Genomic DNA, 21,534 nt, shown 5'->3' with positions numbered 1-21,534 from the left:
TTAACGGATATAATAAATTTCGCTTATAGCGATGCATAATCATCCATCCCAGACACTTCATTGTTAGCGTGTTTTACTTGTACTTTTGTTTTAAAACTCCTGTCAAACAGTGGGTTCATAAGTACTTAGGTACATTTGATTTCTTCAGTATCTCATAATTTAATTTACAAATACAAAAATGATCATTTCTAAAATTCCACATTCACTTGTATTATAATAAATCTAGATCATTATGAAACCCCTCTCTCGGGTTTTCTAAAAGAAATATATATATATATATATATCTCCTTTAAAATAAGTTTATAAAAGTAAGAGTCCTTATTTTCTACATTTGACAAAAGTGTCCTAGTATTAATTCTTTGTAAATCCATTCAAAATGTCATTTAGTGGTTTAAATTTAACAAAATAATTCTTCAACTCCTTTATAAGACATAAATCCAAAAATACAAACAACAAAAAAATTCTTCCACTTTTTTATCAGAATTAAAACAAAACAAAAAATACCCAAACAAACTAATATGAAACTCTTCCTGAGTTTACATCCCTTACAAAAATAAACACGAAAAGATTGTTATAAAATTCAAAAGATTACACGAGAATCTAGCTCATGAAGAAAAATTGCTCTCACACATAACAATGTTTACTTAGAAAATAAATACAGGAAGCAGTAAAAAATATATATATAATAATCATTACGATTCATTCAATGGTTTTGCAAATATAAATACATGTACCATGTAAGTATCAAAAAGATTATAATTATAATGAATTCTTATACAAAAGATTTCATGCTAAAATCAATGGAATTGAAAACAAATATTGGTCTTGTACATGTAAACAGCATATGAACCTGGATTGATTGTAAGTGAACAGGGACAGACAATAAAAAAAAAATTATTTCTGAACACATTTTCATTAAAGAAATGTATGAAAGACTGACAAAGAGATTTCAAATACTCATAATAATCAGTCTCTTTTCAAACACTGATCAGAAAATAGTCCCTAGAAAATACTATTTTTAATTGATTGCCAAGAAATGCATAAAATCCTCCTTGTTCTCTATGGGCGACCTAGTGGGCCGGCCCAGATCTTTACGACTTCCTGTCCTTGATTTTATCTCCAGAAGGACTGGTCCATCCATCCCCCTCATGTCCAGTACACATTGTGCCACCTCCTCTGGGGTAACAGCTACCATTGTCTGAAATTTAGGACATCATACAAAAATTTTATCTACTTAAGAAATATGTTAAGATAGCCTGGCTCTTCAATTGAACAAAATAGAATTTCCTTTACCAAGGGATGCTTTGTGGTATATTTGATTACAAATGGCCCAGGAAATCAAGACAAGAGGCCCAAGGGCCTTAACGGTCACCTGAGTATAATACAACAATTTAGAGGATCCATAGAGTATGAAATGAACTGAAAGGTGAAGCTTTATTGCCCAAAAGCAAGAAAAATAGGGTGATCAGGATCAACAAAATAATTAGTTTAGTATTCCTTAAAAGTTTCTAAATTAGGTTCTAATCTGCTCCCCATTTATCACTATCAATATACAGTATTAACAAACTATCATTGCTTCTGTACTATTTTAATTCCTTGTTGAAATCTCTTACATTGGCCTCTCTTGGTCTTTCATAAACATTTAATAAGACAAGTTATTTTTGTCTCATTTTTATTGATCTATTACTTACAAGTCTACCTGATCATTAAAACTATGAAAGTACTTTTTGTATAATTCAATAAAATATCTTGCATAATTCTCTTATTCTATTAACCTCTCAAGTACATTATTTACAGTGATTAATTATCAAAAGTAAATGGCAAAGGATAATAATAACTCCTTTCAGTAGAATACAAATTAATAGAGCCCTGGCCAGGACCAGAACACTTGACCAAATGGTCCAGATGTTCAAAAATCTGGTAAAAATACCCTTCCTCATTTTAAAAAACTTTTACCCTTTTTGCCTCTGATATGCCCAAGTGCAGAAAAGATTTTCAAAGAAATAATACATTTATACTACAGATTCACTATATTATCAATAGAGCCCCCCCCCCCCCCACCGAGCCTCTCACCCTGGGACCAGAAGTTTGCTCATCATATTAAGTAATTACTTTGTTTATCTGCTTAACACTAAGGAGCAGACAGGATTATTTAATAGAATTAATGCATTTTCACTATATTATCAAGAGCCCCACCCTAATGCCCTGTTCACACGGAGAGTTTAATTCGAATTAAACGTAAGTTACTGCGAATTAAATATGATCCGCATTCACACGGAGAATTTAATGCGAATTAGTTTAATTCGAATTAGTTTACTGCGCATTAAATTACTTCGCATGAGCTCCGTGTGAACGCTAGGCGAAGCTAATTCGAATTAAATTTTGACACATGCGTAAGTGCAGAATTAAGTCACAGGCCACATGTCGGTGGTCAGATATAGGTATTTGTGCTATTTTTGAGTGGAAAACAAAGGGAAATTATGATAATCACTAAAATGTGTACAGACACTATGACATTATGTCAAATCAGTGGTCAAATGTATCTGCTCGGCACAATGTGACGTGATTCGCAAAGTGACGTCATAATAGCCTTACTGAATAGCCTTATTGTAGAAATAAAAATTTAATTCACATTAGTTTACTGCGCATTAGTTGTCGTGTGAATGCAATTTAATTCGCATTAGTTTAATTCACATTAGTTTACTTCGCATTAATTTACTGCGAATTAAACTCTCCGTGTGAACAGGGCATTACATGAGCACATCTGACCCAGCTAGGGGTCATGCAATTCACTACTCTAGAAGAAGCACTCTTGCTCATCATAACTATACACTTAGCTTCTTTGCTTTTTAACTAGAAGCAGAAAAGAATATAAACAACTGAAAGAAATTTTGCCTTTTTACTATATAATCAATAGAGCCCCCTCCCTTTCACCAGAACCCTTGACCCTGAGGCCATGAATTTCACAATTTTAGTAGAGTCACTCTTGCTTATCATAACTATGTATTTAACTTGTTTAAATAATACCCAGGAGTAAAGAAGAAGATTTTCAAAGAAATAATGCACTTTCACTATGTAATCTACATGTATATAGCCCCACCCTAGCACCAGAACCCCTGACCCTGGGGCTATGAATATCACAATTTTGGAAGAGGCATCCTTGCTTATCATAACAATGTACTTAGTTTGTTTAAATAATACCCAGGAGTAAAGAAGAAGATTTTTAAAGCATTAATGCATTTTCACTATAGAATAAACAGAGCCCCGCCCTAACACTTTACCCCTGATCCACGGGCCATGAAATTCACAATTTTGGAAGAAACATCCTTGCTTATCATAACTATGTATTTAATTTGTTTAAATAATACCCATGCAGGAGTAAAGAAGAAGATTTTCAAAGAAATAATGCACTTTTACTATATGACCTATTTAGCCCCGCCCTAGCACCAGAACCCCTGACCCTGGGGTTATGAATTTCAAAATTTTGGTAGAGTCACTCTTGCTTATCATAACTATGTATTTAATTTGTTTAAATAATACCCAGGAGTAAAGAAGAAGATTTTCAAAGAAATAATGCACTTTTACTATATGATCTATATAGCCCCGCCCTAGCACCAGAATCCCTGACCCTGGAGTTATGAATTTCACAATTTTGGTAGAGTCAATTTTGCTTATCATAACTATGTATTTAATTTGTTTAAATAATACCCAGGAGTAGAGAAGAAGATTTTCAAAGAAATAATGCACTTTCACTATATGATCTATATAGCCCCGCCCTAGCACCAGAACCCCGACCCTGGGGCCATGAATTTCACAATTTTGGTAGAGGGCTCAACGCTTATTACAATCATGCCAACAGTTTGACTGCTTGATGTCCAGGAGTAAAGAAGAAGATTTTTAAAGATTGCATTAATTTTGGTGGTTTTAGCCCAATCCCTCAGGCCCCAGGGGGGCAGGGACCATGAAATTCACAAATTTTGTTCCCCTTCATACATAGATGCCATATGCTAATATTGGCTGAAATTGGTTTAGCAGTTTCAGAGAAGAAGCTGAAAATGTTCAAATGTTAACACACGATGGACGGCTGACGACGGACAACGATGGATGAAAACAGATAGCAATAGGTCACCTGAGTGACTCAGGTGACCTAAAAAGAGGAATAAAATATCAAAATTTTAGTCAGCACACAAAACATAACAAATTTAAGAACTTTTCAATAAACAAGAGGCCCAAGGGCCTTATCGGTCACCTGAACACAACAATTTAGAGGATCCATATACTGATAAATGAAACTTTGTTGCCCAATAGCAAGAAAAATACTACTATTATGATCAACAAAATAATTGGTTTAGTATCTTTCTATCTGTCCCCCATTTATCACTATTACCATGCAGACTTTTAATAAAATGTCTATATTATTACCTCTCACATTGGCCTCACTTGGCTTTTGAAGAACATTTAAGAAGATAAGTTATTTTTGTTTCATTTTTATTCACCTATTATTTCCAAGTCTACCTGATTATTAAAACTATGAAAGTACTTTTTGTATTATACAATAAATGTTCTTGCATAATTCTCTTATTCTATTAACCTTTCAAATACATTATCTACAGTGATTAATTATCAAAAGTGAATGGCAAAGGGGAATAACTTCACTCAATAGAATACAAATTAATAGAGCCCTGGCCAGGACCAGAACACTTGACTAAAAGATCCAGATGTTCAAAATTCTGGTAAAAATACCCTTGCTCATTAAAACTTTTACTCTGTTTGCTTCCAATATGCCCAGGAGCAGAGGAGATTTTCGAAGAAATAATGCATTTTCACTATTTAACACAGCCTTACCCTAACACCAGAACCCATGACCTTGGGTCATGAAAATTTACAAATTTGGAAGAGGTACTCTCTTCATCATAACTATGCAATTAGTTGAAGATTTTCAAAGAATTCACACATTTTAAATATATAATCAAAAAGAGACCCCCCCCCCCTTTTAGAGAAACAACAGAACCCCTGGGACCACAAGTTTGAAAATTTTTGTAAAAGCATCCTTGCTCATCATAACTATACACTTGTTTCTTTGCTTTATAACCAGGAGTAGAAAAATATTTTGAAAGAAATTATGAATTTTCACTATATAATCAATAGAGCCCCCCCCCCCTTCATCAGAACCCCTGACCTAGGGGCCATGGAATTCACAATTTTGGAAGAGGCAGCCATGCTCATCATAACAATGTACTTACTTAGTTTATTTCATACCCAGGAGCAGAGAAGAAGATTTTCAAAGATATAATGCATTTTCACTATATAAACAATAGAGCCCCACCCTAATGCCAGAACCCTTGTCCCAGGGGCCATGAAATTCACAAATTTGGAAGAGGCAGTCATGCTCATTATAACTATGTACTTAGTTAGTTTATTTCATACCCAGGAGCAGAGAAGAAGATTTTCAAAGATTAAATGCATGTTCACTATATAATCAATAGAGCCCCGCCCTAACACCAGAACCCCTAACCCAGGGGCCATGAAATTCACAATTTTGGAAGAGGCAGCTATGCTCAACATAACTATGTACTTAGTTAGTTTATCTAATACCCAGGAGCAAAGAAGAAGATTTTCAGAGAAATAATGCACTTTCACTATATGATCTATATAGCCCCGCCCTAGCACCAGAACCCCTGACCCTGGGGCCATGAATTTCACAATATTGGTAGAGGGCTCAATGCTTATTACAATCATGCCAACAGTTTGACTGCTTGATGTCCAGGAGTAAAGAAGAAGATTTTTAAAGATTGCATTAATTTTGGTGGTTTTAGCCCCACTCCTCAGGCCCCAGGGGGGCAGGGACCATGAAATTCACAATTTTTTCCCCTTTACCCATAGATGCTAATATTGGCTGAAATTTGGTTGAAATTGGTTGAGCGGTTTCGGAGAAGAAGCTGAAAATGTTTAAATGTTAACGCACGACGGACGACTGACGATGACAGACAAAAACAGAAAGCAATAGGTCACCTGAGTGACTCAGGTGACCTAAAAAAAAAAGCAGCTGAGCCGTTGGCCAAAGTGATCTAAAAATACACATGGAGTTACAGATACTAGTAGCTCCTATAAAGCTTAACACATTAAGCAGAACTCTGACAGATAAAAATGAATATATCTTTTAAATGATCTTATCCCTTAATGTGTATCTTTATGCTGTAATAGTGCCTACCCTTCTGTATCCACATCCTTCAGCAATTTTTGAAAATGAGAACTCGTCATGGTTGGCTGCATCTGTTGGTTGTCCTCCTACAGAATCATGGGCGCCATTGTTGATGATGATGTGTTTGAAATTGGTCTGATTTGACTGGCCAACTGTTGCCATGGCTCCCATGTGCATGATGACTGAGCCATCTCCGTCCAAACATAAGATCTGTCTCTTGGGTTTCTGCATGGCCACCCCTAGGGCTATTGTGGAGGTATGCCCCATAGATCCCACTGTTAAAAAGTCTTTCTCATGGCCCATGTCCTTGGCAACCCTTTATTTTTCAAAATATATATGTACCATCATGTTTAGTTAATGGTTTATTACCGTGATTTTGAACTGGTTACCTTTAACCAACAACTTCTCCCCTCTCCCCTCCCAATAAATCTGTTTGCAAAGAAAAAGTTGTTGAAAATCATTTCATTAGCAATTTTAATAATATGTATCTATCTTTTATTTTTCTCGTATTCTTGGTAAATTTCAAATCAGGGATAAGTTCTATGCACATGTACTTTATCTTTATGTATGATCTGTACCTAAATGCAAGGCTATAAGTACATTGTACCACATAGGTTTGAGTATTACCAGAGCATTGTTGTAGTTTACCTGTACTCAAACAGTTCCCTTGACAACATTCCAGTGGCACTAATTACCACATCCTTCTGACTCAGGTTATCTATTATAATCTTCATCGCTTCCTCTCTAGACAACTTGTACCTAAAACAATTCCAATAGTTAGAAAATGACTTCTTAAGTCAATCATCTCACATATTTTATTTCTCAAAGATAAAATAATACCTTTTCAGTTCTTTCTGATTCATTTTCTTAAATACAGAATATTTAACCTGATTGATCCATATCTATATACATACAGTGGAAATAAAATTATAGCAAAAGTGCCAGGGACAAACAATATTAATTTTTCATAAATGTAATTCATTATATATAATGAATTCATAATACATTTTAATTAAAATGTATTATGAACTCATTATATATAATGAATTACATTTATAAGACTACAAGAAATGAAAATCACTTCACTGTAAGCATAAATTTGTTATAAGCATACTACATATAGCTGTACCTCTGTTTTATTGTATAAACATGTACATGAATATACAGAGAGGGACACCATTTATTCAGTTCTATTAGTGTTTTAAAATTTTTATACACAAATCAGAATTTATTTTAAAATAATGAGTAAAAAAAGTCTTACTCCTCTGGTGTTGGTATCTTCTTCAGTTTGTATGGTGCAAATGTTTGTCTCTTGACAAGAAATGCATAGGGTGCATTAGACTTCTCCATGTAGTGTTTAGCAGTCAGCAAAGCCTAAAAACATAGCAGTGATACTCAGCTAACACTACATTCAACTTCCTGCAGTTTTTATGGTTTAGTTCTGTAAAGGTTTTTTTTTTTGTCTTTTATTGTTGGGTACTCAGAATAAAATACATTATTAACTTGAACAATCTTAACGAGGCCAAGTCCAATTTCGAAAGCGAATGTCTTTGCGAAGCTTTATAGTTTCATGCAGTCGTAGGTGCAACATTACACCGATCCTAAATACAAAATTAACATTATACATGTATTATATTATCTGTAACGTTTATGGGTCTTAAAATGTGCTTTTAAGACAATAATTAAAGAATAAATGCTGAAATGGTTTTCACAACATCACTGTTTTCCAGTTCTGTAAGCAATCATGACGCTGAAGAATGATGCATAACTCGCTTGAGTATTCAAATGTCGTATGGACATTTTATTAAAAACTATTGACAGAACATCAAAAGAAACATAACCTCTGGTTATTATTTTTTTTACCAAAATAATTCATCTGTGCTGATATATATACAAAATGTATGCCGTAATATGGCAAATTTAGAGGTATTGGGCATTGGAAAAAAATAAACTTTGTAACAATTCCTACACCAAACCAGATGGTCAACAACTTTTTTGAAATTTCACAATTTGGTGCCTTTTTACAATAACTTTCATGTATTTCATGACTGAAAAGGAAATCCTTAGGGCAGAAATACAAAAAATATGGGGAAAATATGATAAATTGACACTTTTCCAACAAATTTTTATAGGGTCCAATAGTAAAATTTAACAACTTTTGAGATGGCCCCTAAGAAATCGGGATGGTAAACATTTGATTTTTTAATCTTAAAATAACTAGTATATAAGTAAAAGTTCATTCAAGAAATTTTATCAAAATACAAAGGTTAGAAATAATTAGACTCGGTCTCGTTAAGCAATAAACACTCATTTTGAATCCCTATACACTTCTCCTGCTATGGCCAGAACAGAGAGAGAATGTTTGACTTAATATTTACCTTCTTAATGCTACAAATGTCCAATCAACTTGGTGTACTCTATTGTCAAAGTGGCAGATGATAAAATATCCATATAAACATGTAAATAAATACCTGATCAGCACCATCTTCATAGTCAGGAAGTGGTTGGAAAGGAATTCCTAGGGCAGCTAAAATATCGGAAAATGTACAATTCACAATGAAAAAGGATCTTTTATTCCAGCAATAGAGCTATTATTTAGAAAAGATGAGAAAAATGCAAATCTACTTGTATTCACACAGTCATACAGAATTAAGGATCCTTTCGAAAGAATGAAGCTTAAATATTGTTTCAGAATGTGAAAGATTGTCACTTGTCAGCCCTTAACATTAAATATACCAAGAAGTCCTGGAGTTGCCTGCCCCTGTACCAGATGTTGTGGTTCATCTCTCTTGCCTGGTTCCCCTCTCCAGCCAATTAGAAGGATCATAGGCACACTGTATACTGACGGGGAAGTCAGCGACATTACTGGGTTAATAATATTGCCCAAACCAGAATTCTATAACACAAAAAATTATTTTTTTATCATGGTTTTAAGAGAAAAAGTTTTATTCATTTACTTATTTTTAATTTTTTTTTGGGGGGGGGGGGGGATATCTTCTATCATTTTTTTGTGCTAGCAAGCTATTAATATTTCTTTCAGTTCAAAATTTAAGTGTATATTATATAATTCATGGCTGACTTTGTCACATCACTGCGGGAAGGTACATGTACCCTCATCATCGCCAATCAAGGTCACTATCACACCGTTTCACCTCAACCCAGATTAATTCTCAATGGCCAGGGATTACAGCAATTAAAATCTATTTGCAAGAATTTGAATATAACAAAATCACAGGTACTTGTGCACAGATCTCTCTTATAATGTATAGTGGGGTATTTTTGTATGGAACGATTATTTGGGGGTTATCTCGATTTTTTTCCTATGATACAAAAGATGAATAAGAGTAATAAATATAATTTGTGAAAAAAATGTCCCACACACATCGGGGTTGCATGGGGGGGGGGGGGGGGACCTGTCCACAAGTACCTGTGTAACAAAATGACACAAATACTGTGCTCTACATTTATAATATAACAGATATTAAGCCTAAGCCTAATGCCTAACATATTATCAAATAGCTCCTTAGAATTTTTCTTAGCTCCAAAACAATCAATCAACATACACCAAGGATATTAAATACAATTGTACATTTATAGTAATTTAAAAAATTTCATACCTGCAGATATACCATAGGGTGCTTGCCAGTTGCTAGGTGATAACCTGTTGCTACAGCTACAGCATTGCCCTCGTTTGCAGTGATAACATGCTTTTCTTTGGGTGCATTTTGTGTGACATAGGCACAAAAATCTGAAATAAGAAAAGGTACTAGTAAAATCTGAAATAAGAAAAGGTACCAATATCAGCATGAATGAAATGTTGCTGGTATATAATATACATTTATTGACTGAGTTTGAGGGCAACATGCATTTTGTCAGACCCAAGAACCAAACTGTTTGCCTGAGGTCGTTAGGTGAAAGGCGTTAGGTGAAAGAATCAGAACAAAATAGGCGTTAACATCGATTTATGATATAATTCTGAAAGAATAAGAACTACCTCAGCCATTCTTAGGCTACTTTAAGACTTGAATAAAATTCAATAGTTCCAAGTACTCCAAAAATTATCTCGACTTCTTCATAAATATATTATTAAATAATATTTTTTGTACATGTACATTATTTTGTAATCTATCCTGCAATCCTTCTACATTTCATATAAAACCAGACACATAACCATAAAGTTCACTCTAGAGAGCTACTAAAAGCTACAAAGGTTTAAATGGTGTACCTTTCAATAGTGAGTCTGGTACACCACAGAAGAAGTCCACGCCGATATTGAGACAGGATTTGTAGAACTCGTCTGGCAGTAAGAAGTCTCGCACTAACTCTGTCAACTCTCCTGCATCCTCGTTCCTTCTTTGCTGCTCCTCATATTGCTGAAAAAATGACAAATCTTTGTAAGTTAAGCAGTACTGGTACTTGTTTTTCACGGTGTCAAATTCAGAGGAATCACAATTTCTGTTCAATCCCTGGGTAGAAAATTACGCAGATTTCTGAGATTGCCACTATATGCCTTAAATTCACTTCAAATTTACAGGACAAATTTTTGTGGAAAATTCTTGACCACATAGATGGCGTAAATTAATACCACATGGTAAAAAGTACTTCTACAGTATTTTTAATTCAAAGGAGTTAGGACATATAACATCTTTGTTTATTTTCAAAACTTTTTTCAATCAGTAACTTTTCAAACAAATATCTAATATTAAAGGATACTTGCATATACCTGCATATCAAATATGTAAATTGTAATACTATAACATCTATTCAATAAAGAATTTTCCTGTATGTATACTATCTTGTAAATTCCAAAATCCTAGCATTCACAATCTTTCAATCCTGCTTCCATGGGCCAATTAGAAATTAAAGTTTACTTTAACCTTTGGCTCACATAAGCTAAGCACAATTCAAAACCAAGCACCCAAAAATTATAACCATCCTCCCCCCCCCCCCCAAAAAAAAAAAAAAAAAAATTATCTGTATAATTAAATAAGAACAGCTGAACTTGAATGTCAATATATAAAACATTAGAGATATATTGGCATGACTTCAGTTTTATCTCTGTATAGTTTGAGTTCAAGTTTCAAATTTTTTTCATGAAAACTCGGACTTTTTTTTTTCAAAGATATTGCTAATCAGCAAAGTTTGAGAAAACTGATGTTGAATAGTAGTTAACATATACAAATATAATCTAGAATATATCCAGATATTTTCATTTAATTTTATCAGTGTTATAGATCTATGAAAGCTCATTGAGTTCATTTCCTATGTAAAAAAAAAAAATTATTTTTTCGCGTAATAAAGCGTACCTTTCGCAAATAAATGTGAAACTTTCGCGTTATAACATGTAACTTTCATGTTATAAATGCATAACTTTTGCGAATAAATGAGCAACTTTCACATTATAACGCGTAACTTTTGCGTTTCCATTTCCTTTTAATTTAATAATCTAGTTTACTCATTATAATGAAAAACGAAAGACTATTTTGAATTTGGATTATCACAATTAAGCTGAAATTTTAAGTTTTCTTGCCACTGAATGTGTCTTTCCTCCTAAAATCTAAATCTCTTTTGCTGTCACATTTTGTCTTTCTCAACATTGTTCAAATATTTTGAAAGTTTATGCAAGTTTTTCCAAAGTGAAACTTTATAATTCTGAATTTTGGGAAAATGATCCCCTTTTCTGGTGTCATTTTTTAAAAACTTACAGTCTATTGAATTTGAAATAAAATTAAGATCTCAGAAAATTGACAAAAAAGTGGTAATTTTTTTTTCTTTAACCTATAAAAATGAGCTCAATGGGCTTTCATATATATCATATACATTCAGTGTACAAAATTCATGTTAGTCCATGTTACCAAAACTTTTCATCAGGATAGACAAATTTTTAATAAAGATCAAGGAATTTCTTACCTGGTAATTTTGAAAAATATGACATCTGGGTTAGACAATTTTTGTACACTGTATTATAGTGTGTGTGTGTATGTATATATATATATATATATATATATATATATATATATATATATATATATATATATATATATATATGATGGAACATGCTACATACATGCATATGCCACATACATTACTCTGACAGTGAAAAGAATATTAGATGCATGCATGTACAACAGAAAAGCTGACAGAAGGTGACCGTTGATCAATATGTGCATGCGTAGTTGATTAATATGTATAATATCTAGGGATGGCAATGAATATTCAAACATTCGAATATTCATTCGATGAGTTGATATTCGAAAATGAATTTAAGATTCGAATATTCAGTGTTTTTTAGATTTCATAAAAAGAAGTACTGTGATTAATAAATTTTGATTAGAACAGTGCTGGAATTATCTCTGTTTAATTTACTAGCAATTAATTTTGATGGCCTTATTTCTTTCACTACTTTTTTATCTTATAAATCTACTAAATTACATGTATTTTGTTTTGAGTAAGGTGTTAAAGAATTGTACAATAATGCTTTATGTATAATAAAAAACGTACTTTCATAGTTTTTATTAGTTAGATACAATCGGATCTAGAATTGAGGACAAATGAAATCTAAGAATGTCTAAAAGGCATGAAGAGTAACTATACTTACTAAAAAAAATTAATTGATCATTGAATGAATGTCCGATAGAATTAATCTGTAATTAATTCTGTAAAGGGCTTAATTTCAGAACAAATGTGTAAATCACTTGATTATCTCGGGTTGTACATAATCCTGAATTTTATATCCATTATTGAGAAATTAGTTAATTACCTATACGAAAATTGTCTATGGAAATATTTGTTTACTTTGTGCCAAAGATTATAATCATATCTCTTATATTAGGCAGATAATTGTAATTTATTACGACACGTATTAAAATCTGAACAGTATACCGTTAAGACTATCTTGCCTTTTGTAAGACGACTGGTTCCTCAGTTTGAGCTACTAAAAATACACATTTTGTTAAAATTATACTTTTCTACATTTAAATCAATTATTTATTTCAAAAATTGATAAATATCAAATGGAATTTCTTATTGTACACCTACAAAAGTCTTCATACAATTTTACTTCCAATATAAGTATATACCTACACTAACCCTTTCATGAGAGTAGGATGATGCATATTTAAAATAAAACAGATTTCATTTATTTTATCGAATATTCGAATATATTCGAATACTTTCATTGAATATTCGAATATGAATTATTGACAAAATTGACATCCCTAATAATATCAGAATTTTCACTTTATGAAAATTCTGTTGCCTTTTCTGAAAATCCTATTTATAGATTAAATAAGAAAATAATTATCCTTTTAAAATATATTCAGCCTTTTTCTCCATGCCTTTCATTTTAAAATCATTCTAAAGATGGTATTGATGTTGGCATACTCAAATATAGAGGTATCTTGACTATATCAATGATTTAATCTGTTACAGTATATTTTAAGTATAATATACAAAGATTACACTGTTTGCAAATTTTTTTTTTTTTTCATGCAAAATTTGAATTAATATTTACATCTAATAAATGCATTTGTTGCCAATTGTTGATTCTCAGTCTTGAAGATTTTTATTCAGAAAATTATCACAAAAGATGAAAATATTTCCAGAAGTCAGGTGACTCTTAAGGCGCAAAATGAATTTCACTCCTGCCTTAAGCTTTATTGCCCATAAAAAAATGTACTTTGCCTTTCTATTACATTTGCAAGAATAACCAATATATGGTTCACAGCACTTATTTCCTTTTTAATGCATGGTAGATAAAGAGTACAGCACATCAGCTTGACAATCACTCTGATTTTAAGACAGCTTTTTTTTTTAAATCTATAATTTTATAAGCACCTTTGTACAAACAGGTATATTTATAATATTTTGGACTTTATCTTAGAAATTTTCACCAAACTTATCTTCATTTAACAATTGCAAGTTACTCTATTCAATGGTATTACTCAGAAAGTTTTCTATTGTCCAAAAAAAATGGCCATTTTGCACTTATGGTTATACTGCTTGCAAGATCGCTTAAACTTTATTTCTCTGAAATAGAAAGAGTGTTCCACATGTCTTCTTACTTGTCAAATGATAGCATTAAGTCAGCTTAACTAAAGCATCACAAACACTATAGAGACAAGCAACACAATAAACTAGAGCTGACAATTATTTTAATATGAGCCTTACCTTCTCTTGTTTGCTCTAAAATTATGAGATATATACATATATATATATATATATACATAAAATATATATACATATAAAAGCTGTACACAGAAAGTCATCATGTTATACATGGCAAAACAAATATCAGTACAATATATAATATATATACAGGTGCATCTGCAGAGCTGTCAAAATTTTCAGAGAAGTGTCAGACTTTATAACTGACAAAGCATACCAAACAAATATCTATTACTTCAGAATCATGTTTTTGATTATTTACATATATCATTATGAGAATCCTGACTGATATATGTCAAATAAATTAATAAGTCCATGCAGGCAAATTTTATCTTAATTTAATTGCCAACAGTAAGAGTGATATTGAACAACTGATTTTTTTCTCCACTACATAGTCATTGTTACACATTTTGAAATGAAAATTTAATCAACATGTGGGTGGGAAGGTGAATTGAAGCTTTTTTTTCTTCTAGGAAGAAGAGCATAATTATCATAATTAAGAAATCATTTTTAAGATCATTCTAATTTCAAATTATTACCAGCAGCATTATTCCTCAGAATTTGAAACAGGGTAACACAATTACAAGTATGTTTCAAAACATTTTTTTTTTCAAACACTACCTTTTCTTGATCTTCTAAATTCAGAGACATAGTAACATAAGTTCAGATTTTTAAAAAAGAATTAACATTTACTTATACATGTAAATATATACTTTCTATCTTTAATTATTCTTCATACCATTTACATCAAATAACTTTCATCAAAATGAAAAAAAAATCCAACTCTACAGTAAAATAAACAAGCTAATTTGCATCCCCAGCTTAAGGAAAAATGAGGAGGGTGGAAAAACAAAAAACAAAAATTTGCAGTTGGAGAACTAAAAAAAGTCAACCTTGACCATTCAGCTTTTGTCCTTAAAGTCAATAGGGTTTATTTTTGGGTTTAAGAAATTCATGACCTTAAGCTTTGGTCTTCTTTGTTCTTTAGGCCCTACTCAGGGAGTTGTGATTTTAAATTCTATTGAAAACAAGAGGCCCATGGGCCACATAACTCACCTAGTACATGTAATTGGCTAGGAAAAAGCAGAAATCAGTTTAGTATGGAAAAGATTAAATAAGTGATCGCAAATAACCCCCAGGGGAGAGGGGAGGGGAGGAATGATTTGTTCACTTGAATCTACACTAACTGAGGATGCTTCCATATTTCTTTGACTACTCATGGTTTAGAAGATTTTTTTTCTATATGTTTGATCTTCTGTTGTTGCCCTGTCCTACCCCAAGGAAACATGATTTGAACAAACTTAAATCTACACTACCTGAGGATGCTTTTGAATTAATATGACTAATCATGGATTTGCTATTCATGAGAAGAAGATTTTTAACAATTTATTCTATGTATTCCCATGTAAAATTTTGATCACCAATTGTGCCCCCTCCCTACCCCTGGGGGTCATGATTTGAACAACTTGAATCTAAAATACCTAAGGATGCTTCCATATAAATATGACCAATCATAGCTTTGCTATTTTTGAGAATAAGATTTGATTTTCAAAGATTTTTTATTGAATGCAAACCATCTGAGGATGTCTTATCACGGCTTTGCTGTTCTTGAGAAGAAGATTTTTTAAATATCATGTTAATCGTGGCTTTGCTGTTCTTGAAAAGATGATTTTTACAGATTTTTCCTATGTATACCTATGTATGACTTCGATCTATCATTGTCGCCCCTCTCAATCCCCAGTAGTCATGATTTGAACAAACCTGAATCTACACTACCTAAGGATGCTTCCACATAAATATGACTAATCATGGCTTTGCTGTTCTTGAGAAAATTTGATTTTTAAAGATTTTTCCTATATATTCCTTATGCAAAACTTTGTTTGCTCATTGTGACCCCACCCTAACCCTAGGGATCATGATTTGAAAAAATTACACTACCTAAGGATGCTTTAATATAAATATCACTAATTATGACTTTATTGTTCTTGAGAAAAAGATTTTTAAAGATTTTCAGATTTTCCCCAATGTTTTCCTGTGTAAAACTTTGATCGCCCTTTGTGGCCCCATCCTACCCCCAGGGGTCATGATTTGAACAAACCGGAATCTACACTATGTCAGAAAGCTTTTTACATAATAAGTTTCATCTTTTCTGGCCTGATGGATCTTGAGAAGAAGATTTTTAAATGACCCCACCCAATTTTACTTTTTCTTAATTATCTCCCCTTGGAAGATGGTGTGGCCCTTCATTTGAACAAATTTGAATCCCCTTTACCAATGGATACTCTGTGCCAAGTTTGGTTGACATTGGCCCAGTGGAAGAAGATGAAAATGTGAAAAATTTACAACAACAATGACAGACAACAGACAAATTTTGATCAGAAAAACTCACTTCAGCCTTCATCTCAGGTGAGCTTAAAAGTCAAAAGAAAACTAAAGTTATAATCTGGAAAATGATATTTGCAATGTACAGTCAAACCTCATTATCTGAAACTCGATGGGACCAAGAAAATACTTCAAGATATCCGTGGGTTAAAGATACTGAGGGTAAAACATTGTATTCGAGATATCCATGTTTGAGATACTGAAGTTCAACTGTATATGATTTCTGACCTTGACTTTTGACGTATTGGCCTCAAAATCAATGAGTCTTAAGGCCATAAGAAGTTGTGAAATAAAATTTCATTGCAAAATCTCAAAGGCTTCTTAAGATATTGCCTGGAATTTCTGACCTTGACTTTTGACCTCAAAATCAATAGGGGTCTTCTATAAGTCATGCAGAATTATCATATAATATTTCATTGCAAAAGCTCAAAGGCTTTCTGATTGATTGTATGTTGTTTTACGTCCTGTTTGAGAATTTTTCATTCATACAAAGACATCACCATTTACCAGTGAAGGGCTTCAAATTTAGACCTTTACTCGGCACTCGGGCCACTGAACAGTGAGAGTTCTTTATTGTGCCAACGCCTTTCATGACACAGGGCCTCAGTTTTTGAGGTCTCATCCGAAAGACCCACAACTTTCACTTCAAAGTGCCGAGCTCTTGGTGAAGGGACAGTTGCTACCTATTTTTTATCAACTTAGGTCAATCGTGGCCATGATTCGAACACGTCCTTCACGGATTGAGTGCTCTACCGACAGAGCCTCTGTGACAGTCAAAGGCTTTTTGAGATATTAGTTGGAAACAGAAACTGTTACACACAGACAGACACACAGATATATGGATAGACAGACACAAATCAATATCCCCCATGTTCAGTGAAAATGGGGACAAAAATATAAAGAAGTTCCACTAAGGTATATCATCAAAACCGTACCCCTTCTGCCCACTAGGAGTACCCTGCTCCCTCCGAAAGCTTTGGGTTTGTTCTTTGTTCTCATGCAAAGACTAAGTGTTTGTTTGAAAAACTGCAGAGAATTAATCATGAGTTTGAAACATGTATCACTTACATTAACCTGTTTTCCAGCCTTCAGATAAGAAATTTTTTTTTTAGAAATACAAACCTTGTCTTGTTAATTAACATACAGCTTTATGAATAAGATGTACATTGTGCTTCTATATGTGCACAGTATATTGAATACATCAGATGAAATTAAATGACATAAAATGATGCATTAAATTTGTTTATGTTGTGAATACTGCATGGACATGTATTTTGCATACAAATTATATATGTGTTAAGTATGTGTTATGATGTGCATCTGGATCAGTAGAATACGGTGGGTATCAAAATGAAATCTTTCCAAGATACGATTACAAATATCAGTAGAAATGATTGTGTATCAAAAGCCTCTGTTGAGACTATAGCTCTACTGCTCTGTAGTGGTGCAACAATACCATATACCATTATACCGCAATACAAAAAAAGAAAAATTGTACCATAACAGGGCACATTAATGGTATACCCGTGTATCATGATGTGTAACATTTAAAGCAATTTATGCTATTTCTTTTAAGTTTAAACTAATGAAAATGATCTTACTTTTCCTGTTTTTATTCTGTTCAGAGCTTATCATATGTTACATAATGTATCTGGGGACTGAAAAAATAATCTACAAAGAAACTCAACTTAAATAAAAAATTATGAAAGGTGAAATATCACATTATGTATCATAATACAGTCCCCGTGTATCATGATATACCATGATACATATTAGCCACATTGTTACACACCTACTGGTTTGTACTTATATGGAAGAAAGAGGAAAAAAACACCTGAACTTGAATTATTTTTTTTCTAGCTTTTATATAATATTTATAGAATTATGTATTCTGATATTTTCTTAACTTAGGCTAAGTTTTCCTGCAATATCATGATACACTGGGACTGTATCATAATATTTCACCTTTAATAATTTTTTTTATATAATTTATATGTCTCTCTTCTGAAATGAGAAATTTTCCTATCTCACTGTGAAAGGATAAAAATTAAAGATTATTTCTTCAAGTTCAAAAACACATTAAGTAACATTTAGTAAGCTCTGAACACAATAAAAAAAACAGCATATTAAGTTAATAAAGAAAATCTCTTATATAAGGTTTATAAGGTTTAACTGAAGATAAATACCCAGTAATATATTTCTTAAATTGTTATATATTCCAGATATACAGGTACACAGTTTTTGTACTGTGGTATGGTACATTTTTTTTTGTATTGCAGTATACTTGAATATCATTACACACTTATCAGATGTATATTATAGACAAGGCTAAAATAATATGTGTTTCTAGTAACCCGACTGACCCCAATTATTACCACCAGGACCCAACCATACTACTCTATTCTAAATCTGGATTTTGAACTCTACTTTTCTTCACTAGTAGAGATTTCTCATGCTCCAGTCAATAAAATGCATGTCTCAGACACGTAAAAATGAGTCTATTCAAGTGTTTTAAAGAGTACACTTGTTTTGTTGTGTGTATATTTATAAATGCTTATGCATATATGACGAAAACAGTTTAATGATTAACTGATGCTTTCAAGATAAAAAGTAAAGTGAAAAGAAAAAATCTCACCTACCTACCTACCCTAATTATTTTTTGGCATGTTACCAGAAACACACATATTTTTTATTTGGCCCAATCACTGTACTAAATTTACATATGCAGATGTGTACATGTAGTACGTTTCACTGATTTTTCCTTTGGCACATAATCCTGATGATTTTATTGTGCAGTATTTTATTAATTTAATACTTCTGTCTTTTCTTATATATCAAATCTTTTTAATCTATAATTTTCCACTGTTTCTGTAACTGTTGACTACTGAGAGTGTGAACATACATGTAGCAAACAATAACACCACAAAGTATTTTTCCTCAATCAGTTTTTGATACAAGGGTCACCCATCCAAAAACAATGTTAATGTTCACCTGCAGCATCCTAAGCAAAGCAAAGCCAGTACTTTTTCATCCTATATCTGTACATTATCCATGCAATTTTTGTCTAAGAAGATTCATATCTTCTTAAGAAGAAATGTGACTTAAAATCTTAAGCTGTTAATTTATCCACAAAGATGGGTCTTATTGTGCAACTAAAGCAAGACTTGATTGGTCCTTAAATGACATATCATCCATGTGAATAAGTTACAGGAAGAGCCTATATTAGTTACCAATTTACTTGCTAATGTATTTGCTAAAAAAAAAAAAAAAAAGATTTGGCCTTTCAGCTGGAAAATCTATGTCAGATAAAGCATATATAGCAAGATTAATAGTGTGTATTCCTTGCAAATTTGGTTCAGGTAGGACTCTTAGCACTTGAATATACTCAAAAAACTTCAACCTTGGAAGTTGACACTGGATGTATAAAATAATTTCTTCTCAACTTAACAAGAGCTAAAATATCATAAAATTGTAAACAAATTGTATCTTACTTATCATTTAATGAACTTTAACACTTTCAACTTATTTGACAATCACATAAACAATCTGATCAATAAAGTATTATGAATTCTATTTTATAAGCTAAAGTAAAAAAGGGAAAAAAAGCAACATATAAATTGTTACCTTCTGATAGGTTTGACTTTTGCAGACTTTAGGTCCTGTGTGAAATTCTTGCTTGATCCCACAACATGAGCGACCAAGGCTAATGTAAATGTTATTTGTCTGCAAAAAGAATGTTGGTGAAAATCATTTTCTTAATACTATGGTCCCTAAAAAAATGACACATAAGTGTACAGATAAATATTGAATGTAGACCTAAAATTTATCTACTTTTTTTCAATCAATGGAATCATATAGTGAAAAAACATTAAACTTTTGACCACACTCATGAACTTCAATGGCAAAAATTTTTCCCACCCACTGTACATGTATTTGATTTTTAATCAACGTTTTGGCATTCAGAAAGAACACAATAGGGCTTAAAGTTTCACGATAAAGACTTTCCATTCACATTCTGGGTGTTAACTTTAAAATCACGCCTTATCTTCGTGTTCAGATCGATCTGACAGTGCTAAAGATACGTGTCAGCTTTTTACTATCGACAAAAAACATCTAATGAACTATATACTTTTCAAGAAATATGCAGACTAAATGAAGATAAACATTTCAAGGAAATTATTACCAGTAATCTAGAAAACCTTCTTAATGTTCCAGCTTTAGCCATTTTACTGCACAACCCTGTGGAAGATCCTGGATTGGATAGTCAACCGTGACAACGCTAACTTCTAGCAACGTGCCTAACGAATTCACAAACCGGAATAAGAATGATCACGGTAATGAGGAAAGAGGGAGTTGAACAGGAGATTTGCATTATCCGGAAAAACCCTGTTACCCGTCTTCTGCAACCAGTTCTGATTAAGAACTTGTGGAATTAAAGTAATATTTATAAAATTAAAAAAAAAAAAAGAAGATAGAATACAGCTCTTAAAGATTCCTCAATTTCCACAGCCTTGATTTTATTCCTTGAATTATGATAAATTTTATATCAAGTCTACAAAATCTACAAAAGAACTTACGACTAAGACCAAAATTTAATTCTGCTTATTACTTTCTAATTTACATTGATTTGAAAATGGTTTTAATCTTTTCAAAAAGAATTTAACAAGATATTTTAATGCTAGCAATTTCAAACAGAATAATTAATTGTGCAAAATTTTTAAATCAACTAAAGTTTTGGGTCTTAGTCGTAAGTTCTTTTGTAAAACGGGCCCCAGAAGACTTGA

At 32.3% G+C, this 21,534-nt stretch overlaps 1 protein-coding gene across 2 annotated transcripts; it reads right to left on the bottom strand.

Moving 5' to 3' along the window:
- Window positions 1-737: 737 nt before the first annotated feature.
- LOC133175822 (phosphonopyruvate decarboxylase-like) lies at window positions 738-21,051 on the bottom strand. 2 transcript variants are annotated; one of them, XM_061310946.1, is made up of 11 exons: window positions 20,934-21,051; window positions 20,375-20,473; window positions 14,372-14,386; window positions 10,428-10,575; window positions 9,820-9,950; window positions 8,939-9,098; window positions 8,674-8,729; window positions 7,464-7,576; window positions 6,851-6,961; window positions 6,212-6,518; window positions 738-1,198 (listed from the first exon to the last, which is right to left on the bottom strand). In XM_061310946.1, exons 1-11 carry the CDS (start codon window positions 20,973-20,975, stop codon window positions 1,019-1,021), a joined length of 1,362 nt encoding a protein of 453 aa, XP_061166930.1. In that variant the 5' UTR covers window positions 20,976-21,051; the 3' UTR covers window positions 738-1,018. The 2 variants fall into 2 exon arrangements, with proteins under 2 accessions (XP_061166930.1, XP_061166931.1); XM_061310947.1 differs by lacking the exon at window positions 14,372-14,386 and having other exon boundaries at window positions 749-1,198; window positions 20,934-21,045.
- Between the last annotated feature and the right edge of the window lie 483 nt (window positions 21,052-21,534).

Source organism: Saccostrea echinata, unplaced genomic scaffold (assembly GCF_033153115.1).
Source record: "Saccostrea echinata isolate AGI-Se365-2 ecotype Australia unplaced genomic scaffold, CSIRO_AGI_Sech_v1 ptg000064l, whole genome shotgun sequence".
NCBI classification, from domain to species: domain Eukaryota; kingdom Metazoa; phylum Mollusca; class Bivalvia; order Ostreida; family Ostreidae; genus Saccostrea; species Saccostrea echinata.
The sequence above is the reverse complement of the archived record's forward strand: the minus strand, read 5'-3'. Positions and strand labels throughout refer to the sequence as shown.